At 36.3% G+C, this 18,681-nt stretch overlaps 1 protein-coding gene across 4 annotated transcripts in view; it reads right to left on the bottom strand.

The window, feature by feature from the left end:
- Cep112 (centrosomal protein 112) overlaps positions 1-18,681 on the bottom strand; it is a 722,997-nt gene that overhangs the window by 506,800 nt on the left and 197,516 nt on the right. For 3 of the 4 annotated variants that reach the window (XM_012514508.2, XM_023714104.1, XM_023714105.1), the window contains 4 exons: positions 13,932-14,018; positions 11,718-11,817; positions 9,107-9,225; positions 7,388-7,531 (listed from right to left, as the gene is read on the bottom strand). In XM_012514508.2, coding sequence (XP_012369962.1) covers positions 7,388-7,531; positions 9,107-9,225; positions 11,718-11,817; positions 13,932-14,018 — 450 coding nt within the window. Of the gene's footprint in view, positions 1-7,387; positions 7,532-9,106; positions 9,226-11,717; positions 11,818-13,931; positions 14,061-18,681 lie in introns of all 4 variants that reach the window. The other variant, XM_023714106.1, reaches the window with a different exon arrangement.

Genomic DNA, 18,681 nt, shown 5'->3' with positions numbered 1-18,681 from the left:
GTAAGGCCCTACCATTCTACAGCCTTCACATCCCAAAGTATCTTATAATTTTGACATTTATAATTTCTAATATTTGTTTTTAAAATCCAGTGTTTGCATATTTAACTCTCACATCAAAAAACTTGTGCCAATACCAAAAAACATAAAATAAATAAGCTACACAAGTGTCTGCTTGCAATAAGTAACAATAAAACAAAAGAAGACTCAACAAAAAAAGAAAAAAGCCTAAAAGAAAAACAAAACAGAGAAGCTAATTCTCAGTGACAGTCTCATCTTTCATCTTCAGTCATGCCTTGAACTCTACCTTGTTTAATTATTAAATCAAGAGCTGCTCGGCAAGACCTGTCTAGTTCTGATGATTCCTATATTCAATCCTGCTGACAGACTCTGTCCATTTTTCTATTTACTATTATTACCTATGACAAGGTACGAATGCTAATTTTAAATTCAACTTTCATTAAAAATGGAATGAAGTTTCTCTGATAGTGACCTACTGTGCAAAGTATAACTTTTCCTTCTATATCAAACTTACAGAAATTAAAAGATTACACTGTGGCAGAATACATTTATTTCAATATTATTTAATAACTAAAATATACCAATGTAGTAAAAATTTTCAGTAATTTTAATTAAATTTTAAATTTAATTGTGTAGTTCACAAATTTCAACTTTAAAATTATTCAATATTTTATGGCATGAATATTTAGGATGTTGAGATGATGAAAATGTATTTAAGATCTGAATTTAGATTTTATCCTGGCTTTCAACATCAAAGAGATATTTGTACACAAACTACAGCTGCATCATTCACAACAGCCAAAAGGTGGTAACAACACACATACTCATAGATTGATGAACACACATAATGTGGCATATACATGCAACAGAATTAACGAACAGTTAGCCTTAAAACAAGAGAAGTTTTCACACAAGCTACAATATGGCAGAACTGTAAAGGCAGGCAAAGGGAAATAAACTAATGACTGAAAGACAAACTGCATGTGATTCCACTTACATGGCACCCAGAGTAGTTAAATTCACAGAGATAGAAAGTTGCAGGGAGGTTGCCAGAGGTTAGACAAAGGGAACAAACTGAAGAATTATTTCTGATGAGCATGAAGTCCAGCTGGTTGTAATGGCTGCATTACAATATAAATGTATTTAATGCTTCTGAGCTGTAAACATAAAAAGCTTAAAAGGGCAAATTTCATGATATACATGTTTTGCCAAAATTAAAAAATGAAGAAAGAGAGTCTAGGCGAGGTGGCATACACTGGTAATCCCAGCACTAGAAAGGCAGAAATCAGAAGGATCACTATTAGTCCGAGCTGCATAGTGAGACCCTGCACACATGTGTGTACACACACACACACACACACACACACCCCAAAAAAAGAAAAAAAAGAAGGAAGAAAACACATGAGAGTTAATCTGTATACTAAATGTATAAAACAATCCCTAAAATATAGAAAAAGATACATACTGAATTTTTAAATGAGTACTGGAAATAAAGCTGTTTCAAACTGTATGTCTCAACATGAAATCAAGTTGTAAGTCACAGAGGGAAATTTTTAAACAGAACTGAAGAAAACACCAGTATGACAGAGTGAATGGCCAATAGTAAAAGCAAAATTTGTTGAGTTATAAATATGAAGGAGGTATGTGCTAACACATGTGCTTATGAATGTTCTGTCTGGGTAAGATTTATAACATTACTTCTCACTAGGAGTCACTGAAAACCAATGACTAAGAAAACAGATCTCAAAGTTAGGTCAACAAACTCCCAAAATTCTTCAACAATTCTAGTGGGTCTATTAGGTAAAAATTATTTTAACAATAATATTAAGACATAATTTGCCTTTTGCATTACCAAAGATTAGACTTTTCCAAAGGCAACATGAAATGTGACATTACAATAGGATAAATGACAAACCAGACCAGAGGCTAAAAAGACTTACAAAAATGTAAAGCAATGGAATATGCCTCACTAAATTTTTTAAAAATAAAATATAAATTAATGTGTGTATGTTATAGTATATTTTATAGTTATTAAAATATTGTTATTCATTTTCACATGTAATGGCTTTATTATTTTGAAGTCAATTTAGTTTTTGAAATATAACAAAATAATCCAGCATATGGCATCATGTTTTGATTAACTGCTAAACACATCTCAAATTTGACTTTAAGCAAAAACATGTATAGCAATATAGAAAACATGGTAATTTTCAAGAACCTAAAAATATGCATATTAAGCATTTCTTCTTTCTATACTCAATTTCTTTTTCTTTTTTTTTTTGCAACCAGCTCAGCCTGCCCTATGGGCAGGGCTGGCACTGCATGTGGTGCCAGGGATTGAACCACAATCCCTGGGTTTGCCTAAGCTTGCCTAAGCAGGCACTTTACACCATTGAGCGATCTCACTGGGCCTACGGTCAACTGTTTAATTTTTAATATTTCCATTTCTAAAGTAGTAATATAATTAAAACAAAATAACATTTCTTCCTTATTTATTGTGTGTTGAATTTGTTCCCCCAGAACGCACACCTAAGACCAACTGCCAGTGTCTGCAAATATGACCTTTTTGGATGGAAACAGAGTCTTTACAGATATAATCAAATTAACAGGAAGTCAGATTGGGCTAAAGTGGGCTCTAAATCCAGTGACTGCTGTCCTTAGAAAAGGGCCATGTAAAGAAGTGGTGCCTAGAGCCACACCAAAGTGACGCTTTGGCAGAGCCTCAGAGTGCTACAACCGGAAGCCAAGTACGTCAAACCTCACCCACCCCCACAGAGGTCAGAAGGGTCAAAGAAGGAGCTGCTGCTTTTTCCAGCACTGTTAAAGAAGAAATGAGTGGGGCATGGTAATGCACACCTGTAATCCCAGCACTTGGGAGGCTGAGGCTGGAGGATCACTAAGATTTGGAGGCCAGCCTGGGCCACAAAGTGAGTCCAGGTCAGCCTGAACTGAGTAGGGAAACCCTGCCTCAAAAAGCCAAAAATAATTTTTAAAAAGAACAAAGGAGGTTCCTGCTGACACCTTCGTTTTGTATTTTTATTCTTCAAAACTGTTGAGATAATAAATTTTTGTTGTTCTAAAACATTGTTATGGCAACCCTAGGAAGCTAAGATAGCTATCAAATCAGGAGAGTTTCACTTTTGTTTTTAATTCAAATGCAGACAGACACTGGGCAGAAATTAAGAAGAATGGGCAATCATACTTTAACCAAGAAAGTAATTTTATTATGTAGATATTAATTTTTTGTTTGCCAAATCTTTCCTAAGTTTTGAATAATGTTTTGAAATAAAAATTAGTTTTAAAATCAGTATTGCTCTTATTTTTAACAATTATAGACAGTCGAGTCAATGTACTATTAAGTAAAATATTTGCTGAATAATATATATAAAGGGTTACAATCCAAAAGATGCTTGTCCTTCAGTCTTTTATATAGAAAAACTATAGAACCTTAATAAAAGCCTGAGACAGAAATAATTAGGGGGCTGGGGAGATGGCTCAGTAGAATAAGCGCATCCCCAGAAATAATTATATAAAATTCTCTAAATAAAGGTGTTCTCCACACTCTGTTTTTGCATCAGATCATAGAAATCTTTTACCTTAAAGATGTTCTCAGAGTTTTGTATTAGGATGGCAGACTGAATCTAAACGTCTATGTCAAAGGAGTCAGAGTACCCAAGGCTATTCTGATAGACAACGAAGACCTCCCAATCAGACATACAAAATAATTATGAGTTATAATTTTGATGATAGTATGACACTAGCAGAGTCAGAGAAATTAATCAACCAACTAGAATTAAACCCCTCATTTATAGGGAAGCTTGATATATAAAACAACGACGGTGACCGATCAACAAAGGGAAGAAATATTCAAAAATAAAACTAAGAAATGTGATCATCCATATAGAAAAATAATAAAATTAGACATTTATGTTACAGTGGGTCAATAACTGATGGTCAACTTGTACCACCCAGCTGAAATGAATCAGCGTGGTGCTGGGTGCTGGGTGTGGGAAGCCTGCCAACAAAAAGAACAAAGACAGACTGGGCAGGGTGGCATATGCCTGTAATCTCAGCTCTTGGGAGGCTGTAAACAGGCAGATCACTATGAGTCCGATCTAGTAGTGAGACCCTGAACACCCTGTAGACCCTTCCTTAAAATACAAAAAAAATAAAATAATAATAACACAACAAAGAACTAGAGAAGAAGAAGAAGTGCTGTTGGGGAGCTGTTGGTGCTCCTGGGGCTGCTTGTTCTCTTGACGAGCTTACACTGGCTTTCCTGGTGTGACCTTGGCTGCTAGCATCGAAGGGGGTCAGGACCTTGTTTTCACTGGGAATTGTTACAGTTTACTGTGGGGGAGCTCTGGTCCTCACCTTGAGCATGGCTTCCTGGCTCCAGAGGAGAAGATGCTACACTGCTCAGTCTCCTGGAGAAGCCTGTCATGTTGGCTTTCCTGATGGGAACTCAGCTTTCCTCATCACTGGAGGAGCTTGGGACCTCTGCTGCTGCTGATAATTGTGGTCCTTTTTGGAGGAGCTCTGGTCCTTACTCTGAGTGTCACTTCCAGGCTCCAGAGCAGATCCCCCAGCCTACTGGCACAGATCTTTCATCCTTTTGGCACAGACTTCCTAGCCTCCACCACTGATCTCAGGGTATTCCCACACAGACCCATGAAATGGGCCTGCATGAGACACTGTCCTGGGCTCTTGGCTTCCAGGTGGACTCCTTGGGGCACTGTTACAGGTTCTAGGTCTTCAACTGGACTCATGCAGGACACTGCCAAGGGATCTAGGCCCTCAGAGGGATTCTTTGGTCTTCAGTGTGTGGACTGACTTCCTGCACTCTTTCTGTATATGACTCTTTGGGTGACTATAAAATAATCTTATAAATTATGAGTCTTGAATTGTTTCCCCTTGCAAACTCTGACTATAACATAGGCTATTTGCAAAAGAACAATGGTATAGTCACTAAAACCCCAATGCAAAACAAAACTTTTAAACTTAAACTGTATTCTTTTGTACTTACAATGGACTTATTTGGGAAGATATAAAAATCACTAATTATAAAATGCTGATAAATTTGACTAAAGTGAGAACTTCCTTCATCGAAAGATTATCTCTCCCTCTAGCTTTTTTTTTTTTTTTTGGTGGAACAGGGGATTGAACTCAGGCCCTTGCGCTTGCCAGGGAAGCGCTTATTCCATTAAGCAATCTCCCCAGTCCCTCTCCCTCTAGCTTTTACTAAGCAGTTTAGAGACTACCTCTAAAATAACATTCCCTTAGAACTGGTGAGGCCTGCATATGACAAATGGGAGTTCAAGAGTGGTCCTGAGATTTTTGGTAGTCTCTAACTAGAGACTCACCCTCCTCACCCCTTGCACAAGCACTAATTGATCATATTATGGCTCAAATGCTGTATCAATTAGAGAGGTTTAGCAGTCACTAAGAGACTCAGGAGTTCTACATTCTAGGATCTAGAGGCCCTGTCCTAAGAAGGCTGTTTACTCTCTAGGATATTGTTGTGGTTGGTACATTGTGTCAACTTGAGAAGTTTAGAAGTTTAAGTGACTCAGCAGGGGGCCAGGTCCTCACTTTGTAAACATCCTGTGCAAGAGGAGGGCAGAGATGCTGTGAGTGCTGCACTTGCCCTCGGCAGGGAATGTGCTTACTACAAGGGAGGAACAGAGGCTTGTTCTGTGCCTTTTCTGCCGTGCTGCCGGGAACTGTTGCTGCTCTGCCACACCACCCTGCCTTGGAGCCAGCTGAGAAAGGACTGAAATCTCTACAAACCGTGCGCCAAATAAACCTGTCCTTCCTTAATGTTAAGTATTGGGTATTTTGTCTCAGCGATGAGAAAAATAACTAAGACTGATCACGAAAAGGACCTGATCTTTCAGCTTTTCCCAATACACATGGTAAGTGTTAAAGCCAGGGGACATAAACCCGTAGTCTCAAATAACTAGATGATTGCAGGAAACTATTATCAGCAACTCAGCAACATTTACATATATTATAAGTAAGTTTGTGATTATATAAATAAAATTCAATACATAATTTATAAAATGTCAATTAACTTTTTATACTGAGTATTTTATTATGTCTACCCTTTCATGTTGCATTTTCAAAGGTAATAGTAACAATTACACTGTATATTGTTTAGTTTATAACTTAATTTATACATATTAATTTCCTGAATATTTCTAACAATCTATATTACATTGCATTCCTGTTACTTATCCTACAGATTAGAAAAATTAACACATTAAGAATTGTGATTCCCCAAGCCATTAAGGATTCGAGGCTTGAACCCAAGACTTGTCCGACCCTCAAATTCAATTTTGAATCACTTCTTTTATCTTATAAGACAGACTTTGGTACTAGTCTATGGGTCCCAGTTACCAACTCTAAGACATATCCACAATATGCCTGGCTAACTAATTCTTTCTCAAATTCCACCGCCTTAAACTCAAGATAATTCTTAGACTAAAATTGGCTGCCTAGAAGGCTGAGAATTGTGAGGCCTGGGTCCTGCCTGGAAAGAAACACTGAGCTATTATATGATGTCCATTTATCCATCAGGAACAAGACTGGGGAGGCACACTGGCCTTCTGAGGAGTCCTGATCCACACTCAGATAAGCCCCTCTGCACAGCTTCTCCAGTCTTAAGGATCTTAGAAGGAGGTGAGCTTCTATAAGGCTGAATACATTCATGTTCTCAGATCTGTATGTGAAGAGGCTTTCTGGGGGCATCTTTCATCTCACTTTGGACAACGTCCATGGCCACTATGCTGTACAGCCTAGCCTCGGGAACCTCCTTCTGTTTTCTTTCAGTAAAGGAATTTCAAGAGTTTACCCAAGTGATGTGTGCATGGTCCCTCAGTCAAAATAAGCTACTAAGAAAATTTGCCAGAATGATCTTCCTACTCTTCTCTTCCTTTCTGACTTCCTTCATATAGTAAATACTTTGAGGGAAAAAAAATGTTTAGTGAAAAATAGTTGTTGTTGGTTTTTTAAGGAAAGCATCTCTAAAGTAAAAGTCAATGAGCAAACAAAAGAAAAGGCTTCTGAGACTTTTTTTTTTAAAGTGGCATCAAACAATCCAGGACAAATCCCTTAGTCAATGTCGAGGGACTATCCATGTCACACGTAAGCCTGTATGAAGTAGGAAAGTAAGGTGTTTAAAATTCAATAACATGGTCTGGGGATATAGCTTGGTAGCCCAGAGCCTGCCTAAGACTCCCTTAGTTCAATTCCTGGTACAAAAATGTATTAATTTTTTTTAAAAATTCAGTAACACATTTATATAGAGTAGGTATCAGTGATGCATGAAGTGACAGACATTAAGAAAACAGTTTCTAAAAGTACTTACTGTGGACTGTGTTTGTGCCACATATTCACCCTCCATTTTACTTAGTCGCATATTTGTATCTTCAAGTAATTCTTGAATATTTTCAGTGTGTCGCTTTTGAAGCTCAAATTTTTCCTTTTCCATTTCTGCTACAGCATTGTGGAGCTACAAAATAAAATGAAGACATTTTTCACTACTATGAAAAGGACTTGCAATTTAGAAAAAAAAAAAAATATATATATATATAGAAAATCCAGAAGTGAGCAGGTAGCTGCTGAGTACAGCACTCCACTCCCATAGCCCCAGCACTTTGGGGCTGAGACAGGAGGGCCGCATGCCTGAGCTCAGCTTGAGCAACTTGCTGACTTAGTGAGAGCCTGTCCCAAAAAGAAAGCCAAGAACATAAGGGCTGGGGTACAGTTCAGCCTCTGGGGTCAGTCCCCAGTACCTTTAATACACATTATCTCACTATCTGTATTACTCGCTGATTTACATAATATTTCTTTTCTACAATATTGTTAAAAATGCTTGCTTCTTTCCCACCTAAGCCTCCAGCACAAAACCACTTTTACCCATTCTTTATATGTACAATGATACAAAGATCATATTTATAAATCAGAGAATGAATAAGATAACTAAGAACTATATGTTATATACATAAGGTAGATATGTATTTGTTGATAAATATTATTATATATACCTTGAAGAAAGGATGAAGCTTTAAAATATCTATGTCAACTAAGCTAAAGAAAACATAGGCAAATACAGGAGGCCCAGACATGGTTCAATGGACAGCTTCTGAAAGGGCTGAGAAGTCTCTCAGCCATGTGGATATTCCTTTATTCATCCTACTGGGAAGGTAATTCTAACTCCTGTTTGCTTAAAGAACACCCCTGACTAGCGGGAACAGGAGTTCAAAACAGGCTGCGTGATGCACTGGACTCACTATGCATGAACAGGGAAAAAAGAAAAAGATGTGGCACAGCCAATCTAGGAAGATACTGGAGAAACAGAGAAGACTGAGAAATTACAGGAATTAGTGCCAGAATGTAAACGATAATTATGCTATGAGTACTAGTGAAGAACTATTACTGGGGAACTATTACGCTAGTTTTCTAGTTGAACAGAAACAGTGAGGATGGCTCAGCAATAACCATACAGAAAACCCATGGGCTTCACAACCGTAATGTATATAGCTCTGAAGTCCTTGATATGTTTCATTTGTATTTGTTCTGAAATGTACATTTTAAAGTAGTATTGAGAAATGAATGCTATGACAGGCCCAAGCAGCAATTTCTCCTGTGCATGTAAGCATGATTCATGCACTCATGATTTTGTTCACATAACATACAAGCTCATATGACAAGATCTAGTCTGGATTATACTAGGTTATCTAAAGGTTCAGGAAAGTATCTATGAAAGTCCAAAATTAAAACTATACTTCCTTAGCAATTTTTCTTAAAATCTATTGAATATGAAAGAAAATTGAAAATATTAAATACAAGAATAAAATCAAACATGTGTTTTCTAGATGAAAACTATTTTATAAACCAGACTTCTCAAAGGAAGTATACCTTAACATAAATGTTACCTATTACCAATTCTTCCAGAATTTTTAATTATGTTTATTTTGTGTCCTCAGATTTTTCTGTATATTCCTTAAAGTCCATTGTTATAGTTAGATATATTAATCTGAAGCCTATACTTTTGTATTTTTTATTACTACACTAGGTAGCTTACCTTTTTTTCCCATTCATTATTCAAAGATTCTGTACTTTGTTCACATATTTTTTTTAGCTCTGCAATCTGGTTTTCTTTGGTCTCTCTGATAACCTGACAGTCACGTATAAGGGTCTGAACTGTGAAACATGATGAAAACACAATTAAACCAATTGTAGAAAACACAAAAGTGTATCATGATATAAAATGCAGTACAGAGGTTAATAGATAATTCAATTTTTCACTAAGTCTTTTCAATTCAATCTTTTAAACTGTCTTTTGTTTTGTTCTTGGTTCTTTTTTCCATTTCTTTCTTTTTTCTTTTTCTGGTGTTACCAGGGATTGAACTCAAGACCTTGCACTTGCCAGACAAGCACTTGTTCTACTGAGCTATCTCCCCGGCCCTCTTTTTTCCATTTCTAAGGTATCTGTGGTTGAACTGCCTTTGCTTTCTCCTTACAAAATACTACAGCTTACTGTCTTCAGGCATCACTGTCCTCTCACAGGGTCCATACTACTACAGAGGCCTAACAGTGCAGGTCCAGCAGTGCTGCTAGCCAGCTGGACACATTCTGGCCATCTTCTCACCAGGAGACAAAGGCCACAGCTAGGAAGAGCAGAGATTCCCCTGGCCACATCTCCTGCCACTACAGCATGTTAGACCTGCCTGGTAAACACACCAACCCATCTGCAGATTCCTGAGGATATGGTCTTTTATGTCACTGCCTAAAGATGGTTGCCTATGACTTCTTCCCTCCTTCATCAAAAAGCTCCCAGCCATCCTGGGTGTTTTGGTGTTTTTTGTTTTGTTTTTGTTTTTGTTTTTGTTTTTGGTGGAACCGGAGTTTGAACTCAGGCCCTTGTGCTTGCCAGGCAAGCGCTTATTCTACTGAGCCATCTCCCCGGCCCCTAGAGTGTTTTTTTTATGAACTACTATCCTGGCTCCATCTCTTACACAGAAACTCCTTTTTATTTCTATGAAAACCAAACACACTTCTCCACTGAGTCATTTACATTATTATAACATTTTACTTGCCAATCTCTTATTTTCACTGAGAAGAAAGATACCTAAATCAAAATGCTATCCACAGGGCATAGCAGCCACATAGGCAAGTTCTCAAAAAGATGTTTACTGAGTGAATAAAAAATTATCTATCATTTCAACATATGGTTGTTTCTACTTTAAAACTATTTTCAAGGTTTATGTTACTAAAGTGAAAATGTTTCAAATTATATAAAATATTTCTTTGCCTAGAATGTGCCAGGCCCTAGATCTAATCCCCAGCATTGGGAATAAATAAAGTATAATATATATATATATATATAATTAAAAACATATTTCCCATATAAATTATTTCTATTTTGTTTCTAAAAATATTTAACTGTACTCACTTAAATAAAAATTTGTTTAATACATTAATGTCATCTGGATAATAAAATAAACTCAGCTATATTTTTATTCCAATGTATCATTTTCTTACCTTATTGAGTAATTTTTATTTATTTACGATAACAGGATTTGCAGAAATATGAAAAATTTTCACTCATATCTGCAACATGCCACAAATAAGGGAAGAGAAGGGTCCACAGTGCCATAATGCTGGGGTCTTTTTAGCAAATACAACACATTTTACTTCATAATTTCAAAATTAAATTCACATCTAGCTATAATTCAAAAACGCAAAGAAACATTATTTGCAAATTCATGTATGTTTAAACCTGAGGCATGTTTTAATTGCCTGATCTGAATCAGGTCAAGAAAGAAAGCTGGGAAATTATGACTGTAGCTACTGACAATATTTGGACAAAGGACCTTAAATGTCTAATTTCTTTCACCAACATTTAAGACTAGAAATTAATGTGCCAGGACCTATTTCACTGTATGTGAGCTCCCAGGCTGAACGGCCGCCAGCGTCACACTGACCCTACACAGCAGCAAGCCGCAGACCTGGAGAAGAGCCGGGTCTCTACCAGCCCGCAGCGATGCCTTTCTCACCCTTCTCCCGCACTGCCTAGACCTCAATGTTCACGGACTTGTGAGTCACTCTTCACAATTCCTTGTTCACTTCCATTGTTGCTACTGCCACTGCCATCACTTAGCTCTTCTGGGTCCATACTGCCTTACAGGCAAAATTATAAAGAAAGGAAACATAGTATCTTTGATTGGAAGGGACCTGCCACGCTTATTGAGATTATTATTATTCTGAGTAAAGCAAGACCCAGAGGCCTCGGAACGCCATACATGAAGCTCAGGCCAGGCAGCTTTACTGCTAGCAACTCCTATCAGGACTGAGTTGGGAGAGGGGAAGAGGAAGCAATCAGAACAAAAGTTAAAGATCAATCTCTGTCTGTCTGTCTGTCTCTCCACATGTTTTCTTCTCCTTTTTTAAGTAAACATGTAAATAGGAACTACTTTTTAAGTTTTTGTCTATCAATCACAGTACCTAGGCATTGCCACTACACACACACACACACACACACACACACACACACACACAGAGTTTCACTTAGCCACATAAAAGTTCCCATGAATTCATCTGCTGATTGAGGCTCACAAAGTCAAAAAGCAAATTTTATAATCATTAAAATAAAATCAAAATTTTATTAAAAGATTTAAGTAATAATACCTCACCTTTCTTTTCAAGCTTTCTTATAGTTTCCTCAGTTTCATTTTGTTTCTTTTTGTATAAAGTTTTCAGTTCTTCTATTTCATTATTTTTTCTTTCTAAAATCTGCAAATAAACATAAAAATTTTAGAATAATTTAGTATATTAGTCACAGAACACAATCTTAAAATGAACATAATATTTTTGCAGATTTATCTATCATAAATGTTTTCCCCCTAACATTATACTGAATTGAAAATACACCAGAACACTTGATTATCTGAAAAATTACATTACCTGTTTGGGATTCTCACATAATAATTTTAAAGAGATGTAAATAATAAATTAGGTGATTCCCTAAAATATGATTCAGAAATTCGACTGCCATAAAGTGGCAGAGAGAAACCTGACATGTTGGGATAGTATGATTCACTCTGTTGCACCTTGGGCCGGCCAGATAGCTCAGCAGACTAAAGCGCCTGCTTAGGCAGACACAGGGACCAGGGTTCTACCCCCAGTGATGTGCCATGCCGGCCCCACTCCCAGGGCGTGCTGAGAGGGCAACTGAGACCAGGCATGGTGGTGCACGCCTGTAATCCCAGCTCTTGGGAGGCTGAAAACAGGAGGATCACTAGCAGTCCTATCTGTGTATTGAGGCCCTACAGACCCTGTACCAAATACATAAAAAAAGAACACCTTTCCGCTGAGCATACCTGAGTCACAAACACCCTAATGCCATTTTAATGCACAGTCAACATTATTCCCAGATACATGGGAAGATTACACATAAGCTTTTCTAATATCTAGATCTACTAATAGGAACCAGAAAAGGAGCTCAAAATGTGTAAAGTTTGCATTACAATTTACATCATTGATTTACATTGTATCAAAAGCTTTAAACTTAACCATTTAATAAATCTGACCATGATTTTAGGCTTTAAAATATATCAAAACTAAAAAAAAAACAAACCAACATAAACAATCAAAATGTAGAAAAGTTAGCAAGCACGAGAAAATGTTAACCAGAGGGAAAAAGAAAACCCAACTGAGAGACTAGAAGGAATGCACACTTGTGTTACGGTTGAGCTATATATTCCCATGCCCAAAGTCAAGTAGAAAGGTCATCTACCAATGTCCAACCAACATTTATGAATGATTTTATTGCCAACATTTTAGTTCATCTGCCTTGTTTTATTCTCCAAGACTAAGAAATACAAAGAGGAGATTGGACTGTAGCATCCAGAAAGAAGCAAAAAAAAGATACAAATATATTAAATGAAGCACTCTGAATTTTACTCCTCCTCAATTCCCAGAAAGGATTATATGAGTAAACATTTTTTTATAGAATAGATCTTTGTAAAACATAAAACATTATTGTGACTAAACTTCTAATCATTACAAAAATAGAGATTCAGCTCAAATTCCATGCAGGATAACAAGAAATTGACTTCTGCAGTCACTTAGGAAGAAAACAAATTTTATTAAAAAAGAAAGACTGAAACATTGAAAAGTATAATCCCACTGAGCTAATCAAAAAAAGAAGCCCTCATTGTCATGACCAGCATGCAGACTATACTAAACAGAACTAATTCCAAGAGCTCATTTTAACTTAAAAAGAAACTATAATTATCAAAAACCTAAAGGAATATTAGTGCAGTGGCAAACAGCTACACCCAAACATCACCCAGGATTTGGAGGCACTGACCAGGAACATTCCCAAAATCCCACACCCGGAGTAGTGAGGAGCTAGCATTTTAGTAGGACCTGCAAGTGGGAAGTACAGAAGCAGAGTACCTGGCTGTCTTTGATTGGTTCTTACAAAATGCATCACAGTGCCAGCTATTTCCAGGAGACAGTAGTACCAGGAACTGTAACAGGAACTAGAGTAAACTGAAGGTTACCTGGGCAACAAGGGGTGCACTTTGCCTCATTAGGACAAAATAAACTCTAGCATTCACAGCTGACATCCAATTTCAATTTTAATAAAAGTTAGTGATAGGCTAAAGATTTTAAAACTTTCAGTTCACCCTTGAAATAGTTTAAAGAACTAAAAGATAATGTAAAGTTTGAAATAAACTGTTTAACAAATGAAGCTCCTAGATCAATTTTTGTCCAGTGCTTCTTCAGCGAATTCCACATGACACTCTAATAAACAAGTGGGTGGATGGATGGAAGAACAAAAGCCCTAGGATATTTTAAATATTCAATGAAAATGGAAGAAATTATGACATAAACCTTACCTTCTGAACATCTGCATCATGTTTCTGTTGTAGCTTAAGTTTTTCTTCATGAAATCTTGCTTCTGTCATTTTTATTTTCATGTCCAACTTCAAAGAAAATAGTTTAATATATTATTGATGTACTTCTTCCTTTGGCAAAAATATGTCTTTAAATTAAAATAATGCCCTATGTAAAAGACAATATCACATTCTTCTCTCACTTTGTAGCCACAGATTCTTGCAATCATATTACATATACCAATGTGTTGATTAATTCCTTCACTACCAAACTAATTCTTTAAAATAAATTTAAGTTACTAAACACAACTGACAATACACTAAGAAAGATTCATCAGTAATCTCCTACTTTCTCTACTCAAAAAGTCAATTTCTAGCAATATTCTGCACTTGTATTTAAAACCTGTGTTCTAGCCTTAATTTTCACTTAATCCTTTATTTCAAATTTTTTCCTTTGCTCACATCTACATATTCATCCAAAATACTTCTTAACTTCACCTACATCTTGGAATACAACAATTTCATTAACTACAAAATGGCAAGCTATTCATAACATACACGTCTCTCCTCAGTTTTCCAATTCTCTCCCATGAGATTCTAGATCTTCACCAGTCAAGGCAGTGATTCTACTTTGAAGCTTTACTTAACTTTTCCTATCCTCCCAAAACCAGCACCACATGCAGCCAGTGTTCTCAGCAGAGCAAGCAAAATCAGTGCTTGTGGAAAATGAGTCCCTTCTAATTTTTTTTAAAGTGGCAACAGATTTTAGGAAGTGCAACACAGAATTAATTATCTCATGTGTGTCTTTGGACACTTAGGCTTTTTGGGGTTTTTTTGTTTTTGTTTTTTGGGGTTTTTTTGTTTGTTTGTTTGTTTGTTTGTTTTTAATCAGGGATTAAACTCAGGATATCACACTTGCCAGGCAGACACTTAAGCCACTGAGCTATCTCCCCAGCCCTTAGACACTTAGTTCTTGATAATTTAAAAGAATATACATTAGATTCTGACAGACCTCATTTCTAACTCAAACTGCACCACATACTACCTATAGTGTCCTTTGACAAATCATTACTTTTAACATTCAATTTTTTTTCTGGAAAACCTACGCTTACCTCAATAAGTTATAAAATTATATTCAATGAAATAATTTAAGTGGCCATAGTCACAGTACAATGTGGGAATAAAAGAAGGTATGAGGAAATTATTTGGCTATAACATTCAGGAAAAAGCATTCTTATAAAATGTTAGAAATGTACTTTTAAAATATTTTCTTAAAATTTTTTGAAATGCATTTATATTTTTACTCTCAAATACAGAAAAAGAATATGAGCTAAAAATAAAGATGAATAAGCAAATCAATAAATCAAACTTAAGTACTATTTTTATTATCAGCAGTAAAGGAGGAGGCAGTTTATTACTAAGCAAAAGGAAAAGTTCTAAGTATTTGTCATCTCTTGCCTTTAACCAAATGAGACCTCTTGCTCATCTTTACAAAAACAGTGCTGAGGGATCTAACTCTAGGAAGACTTTCTTTCTTTCTTTTTAAAAATATTTGGTATGGTATAGGGTCTCACTATGCAGCTCAGACTTGGAATGATCCTTCTATTTTCAGCCTCCCCAGCCCTAGAATTTCAGGCATGCGCAGCCAAGTCTCGGTGGCCAACTCAGCATGCCCAGGAGAAGGGCTGGCATGGCATGTTGTGCCAGGGATCAAAACCCGGTCCCTGCACTTGCCTAAGCTGTCTTGCTAGCCCTCTAGGAAGACTTCCAATAATAGCTTTTTGGGGTCCACTAATAAGAAATTAATCCCCAAAAGCAACATAACACAGCTTGCTTGGTACAGAAGACATTACTCATGGACAGATGTCCTAATGTTACTGTCCAGACTAGTAGACCTCTCATACCCTTAGCTTCTGAAGATCAGCTATGAATACTGCAACAGTGATTATCCACCCCAACACCTGCACCTGTTCACACCTCCCTTTCTCTCCATCTCTGTCTCTGTTCTTCCCTCCCTCCCTCTATCTCTCCCTCATGTGAACTAAGACAGAATATTAGAGACTTTGCAGAGAAATGTCAAGTCAATGACACAGTAGCCAAGACAGAAGGCTTTATTAATTGTGCCTACATAGCAATTAAATTATACATCATAAAAGATGTGAAAATCACTGATCTTAACCCATTACACTGTGAAACTATTTCCAAAACATTATCAGCAACAACTGAATGTTTTCTTAGCCACATTTTTTCCATGTTTTAACAGACATCACTCATCAAATTGCTAAAGTAAAAAAAAAAATTGCAAAGTGATTTATAAAATAATCAGGACTCATATACCTATCACAATTATCTTTCTCAAGAATTTTGCTAGATACTAACCAAAGGAAATTGTGTTAATAATTGTAATATTTCAGTATGTTTTTATCTCTTACTCTCAAAATATATTTATATTCCATAACACTAAATGTGATCCATGATTTTTATACCTTAACACAAAAATGTTCTTTCTCATGTTATCTGATGCCTGCGGATTAGAAATGTATGGAATTCTACTAAACAGTAATGTTAATTACTTCAGAACTTAACAGATTTAAAAGAAGTGATAGGAAAACACAGCGCATACTGGTATTTTTTTCCTTCTAATTTTTAGAATTTGTTCATACATCATGTACAAACATAATTTATATAAAGCACAAACATAATGCAGGCTTAGGTTCTGTTTATTTTATTTAAGTTCTCTGCGTGTTTTGGTGGCCCCTTCAGTTTAATTTTGTTTGGTTTACTTTTTGTTTTTGCACTTAAAATTTATTTCTCCTCTCTATTGTCTACTACATCAACACTTGTACAGGATATTCCTACAGTTCTGACCTTAATAAAGAGTCAAGTCTGTTAAAGAGTATCTCCTTGTGGCTATGAATTCTAGCCAGCTGTCTCCCCAAAGCCTCACACAGCCATAGGCGAGGCTCTGGAAGTGATGACATCGTGGGTGTGTGATACTGGATCAGCCCACTGGCTCAGCAAAGGCCTGGGTGGGGATGCCAGATTTAGGGAAAAGGGAAGAGCCACTCTGAGTGTGGTAGCACCCACCAATAAGCTTTTATCCTGGATGAAAGAAAAAGGGAAAGGGCAGGCTTGCTGCCGCCTGCCTGCCATATACACTCTTTTTTCTCTGCCATGCCACCCTTCCTTGAGCCAGTCAGGTATAGACTAAAACTTATACAAAGTGGAAGCCAAAATAAACCCTTCCTCCATTAATTTGTGGGTGTCAGACATTTTGTCCCAGCAATGAAAAAGTAACTAAAACACTCACTGACTAATTAGCATCTTCCAGGATACCAGCAATGATTTAATCCTTATGAGGAGGTTTTTGATATGATATTCCTTTATATAATTATTCATTAAATTGTGTGACACTGTATCTAAGTGATTTATTTCATAATAAATGTTTTAAAATACCAGTTCTTTCCTTTATTATCTCAATTTTCTATAGACTTCTTTATCTTAGAATTATTAAAAGTCTACATTTAACTAGCAGAGTCATAAGAAAAGCTTAATTGGCATTACATGAAGCAAGAGGTGGCATCCCTTTTAGGCAGAAACATTCAATGTGGATGGAGGTGGAGTTCAAAGGAAATTTTCCATTTCATTCACAAATTTTGTAACTTCTACCATCTAGTCTCTGAAAATTGATGGTTGTTCTAAAAATTGATCTCTTCTTGTTGTGTAATCTCTTTCATTTTCAGTGATAACAGTTTTCCAATGCCTTAAACCATGTCATGAAACTCTCTCAGATTAAAACAAACTGCTACATGATGCTTACTGTCACATAATTCTGCAATGTGAGTAATAGAGGAAACGTGTCAGCAATCACACAGGCAAGCAACTCTGAGTACATTTATGAATAATAGGCTAAAGTTACAACAAAGGATCACTATTACTGAACAGTTTTCTCATAATAACAGACAAAACTGAAAATGTGAAAGCATCTTCAAATATTTTATGTGTATTTGACTCATCAAAATAAAACATTGTAATTATTTAATTCTAATAAAAACACTGTAAATATCACTGATTTAATATCTAAGGTATCCTCTACACGATTGTGAATTTAAAATGGAAGTTGTGCTTATAACATGATTTCTAACAATTATCTTAAGACTATCTAAAACATCAAAAGAATTAAACGCTTTTTTAAAGGTGCCATGATCCAACTGAATTTTTAAATTTCCATAATATTTTATGTCACTCAAGTGTCCCCACAGTGACTCCCTTTGAGTGAGTGCACGGCCTTCTACTGAGCTCCATCCCCAGCTCATTCTTTGTTCTTTTTGTCTAGAGATGAGCTGGTCTCACTAAGCTCAGCAAGCTGGGCTAAAACTTAGGAGACTCCTGTCTGGGCCACCCAGAGTATGAGGACTATAGATGTCCTAACATAAGTGTGTCAACTCACAAATTTTGATTTTCATATCTTTAAGAATTGATTAACCTACACTTCCATCAGTACGTAAAGGAAAAAACCTCTGAAATAGACCTGAAATTTAAATACAGAAAATTTTAAAAGAAATAAAAATGGAGGCTGGGGAGTTGGCTCAGTCAAATAAGCACTTCCCTGGCAAGTGCAAGGGCCTGAGTTCAATCACCAATTCCACCAAAAAAAAAAAAGAAAAGAAAAGAAAAAAAAACAAACAAACAAAAATAGGAGATTTTCTTTTTTAATAATCTTGGAATAAGGATGGGTTTACTATGTACAATA

The sequence above is a fragment of the Octodon degus genome, unplaced genomic scaffold (assembly GCF_000260255.1).
Source record: "Octodon degus isolate 3935 unplaced genomic scaffold, OctDeg1.0 scaffold00033, whole genome shotgun sequence".
NCBI classification, from domain to species: domain Eukaryota; kingdom Metazoa; phylum Chordata; class Mammalia; order Rodentia; family Octodontidae; genus Octodon; species Octodon degus.
The sequence above is the reverse complement of the archived record's forward strand: the minus strand, read 5'-3'. Positions and strand labels throughout refer to the sequence as shown.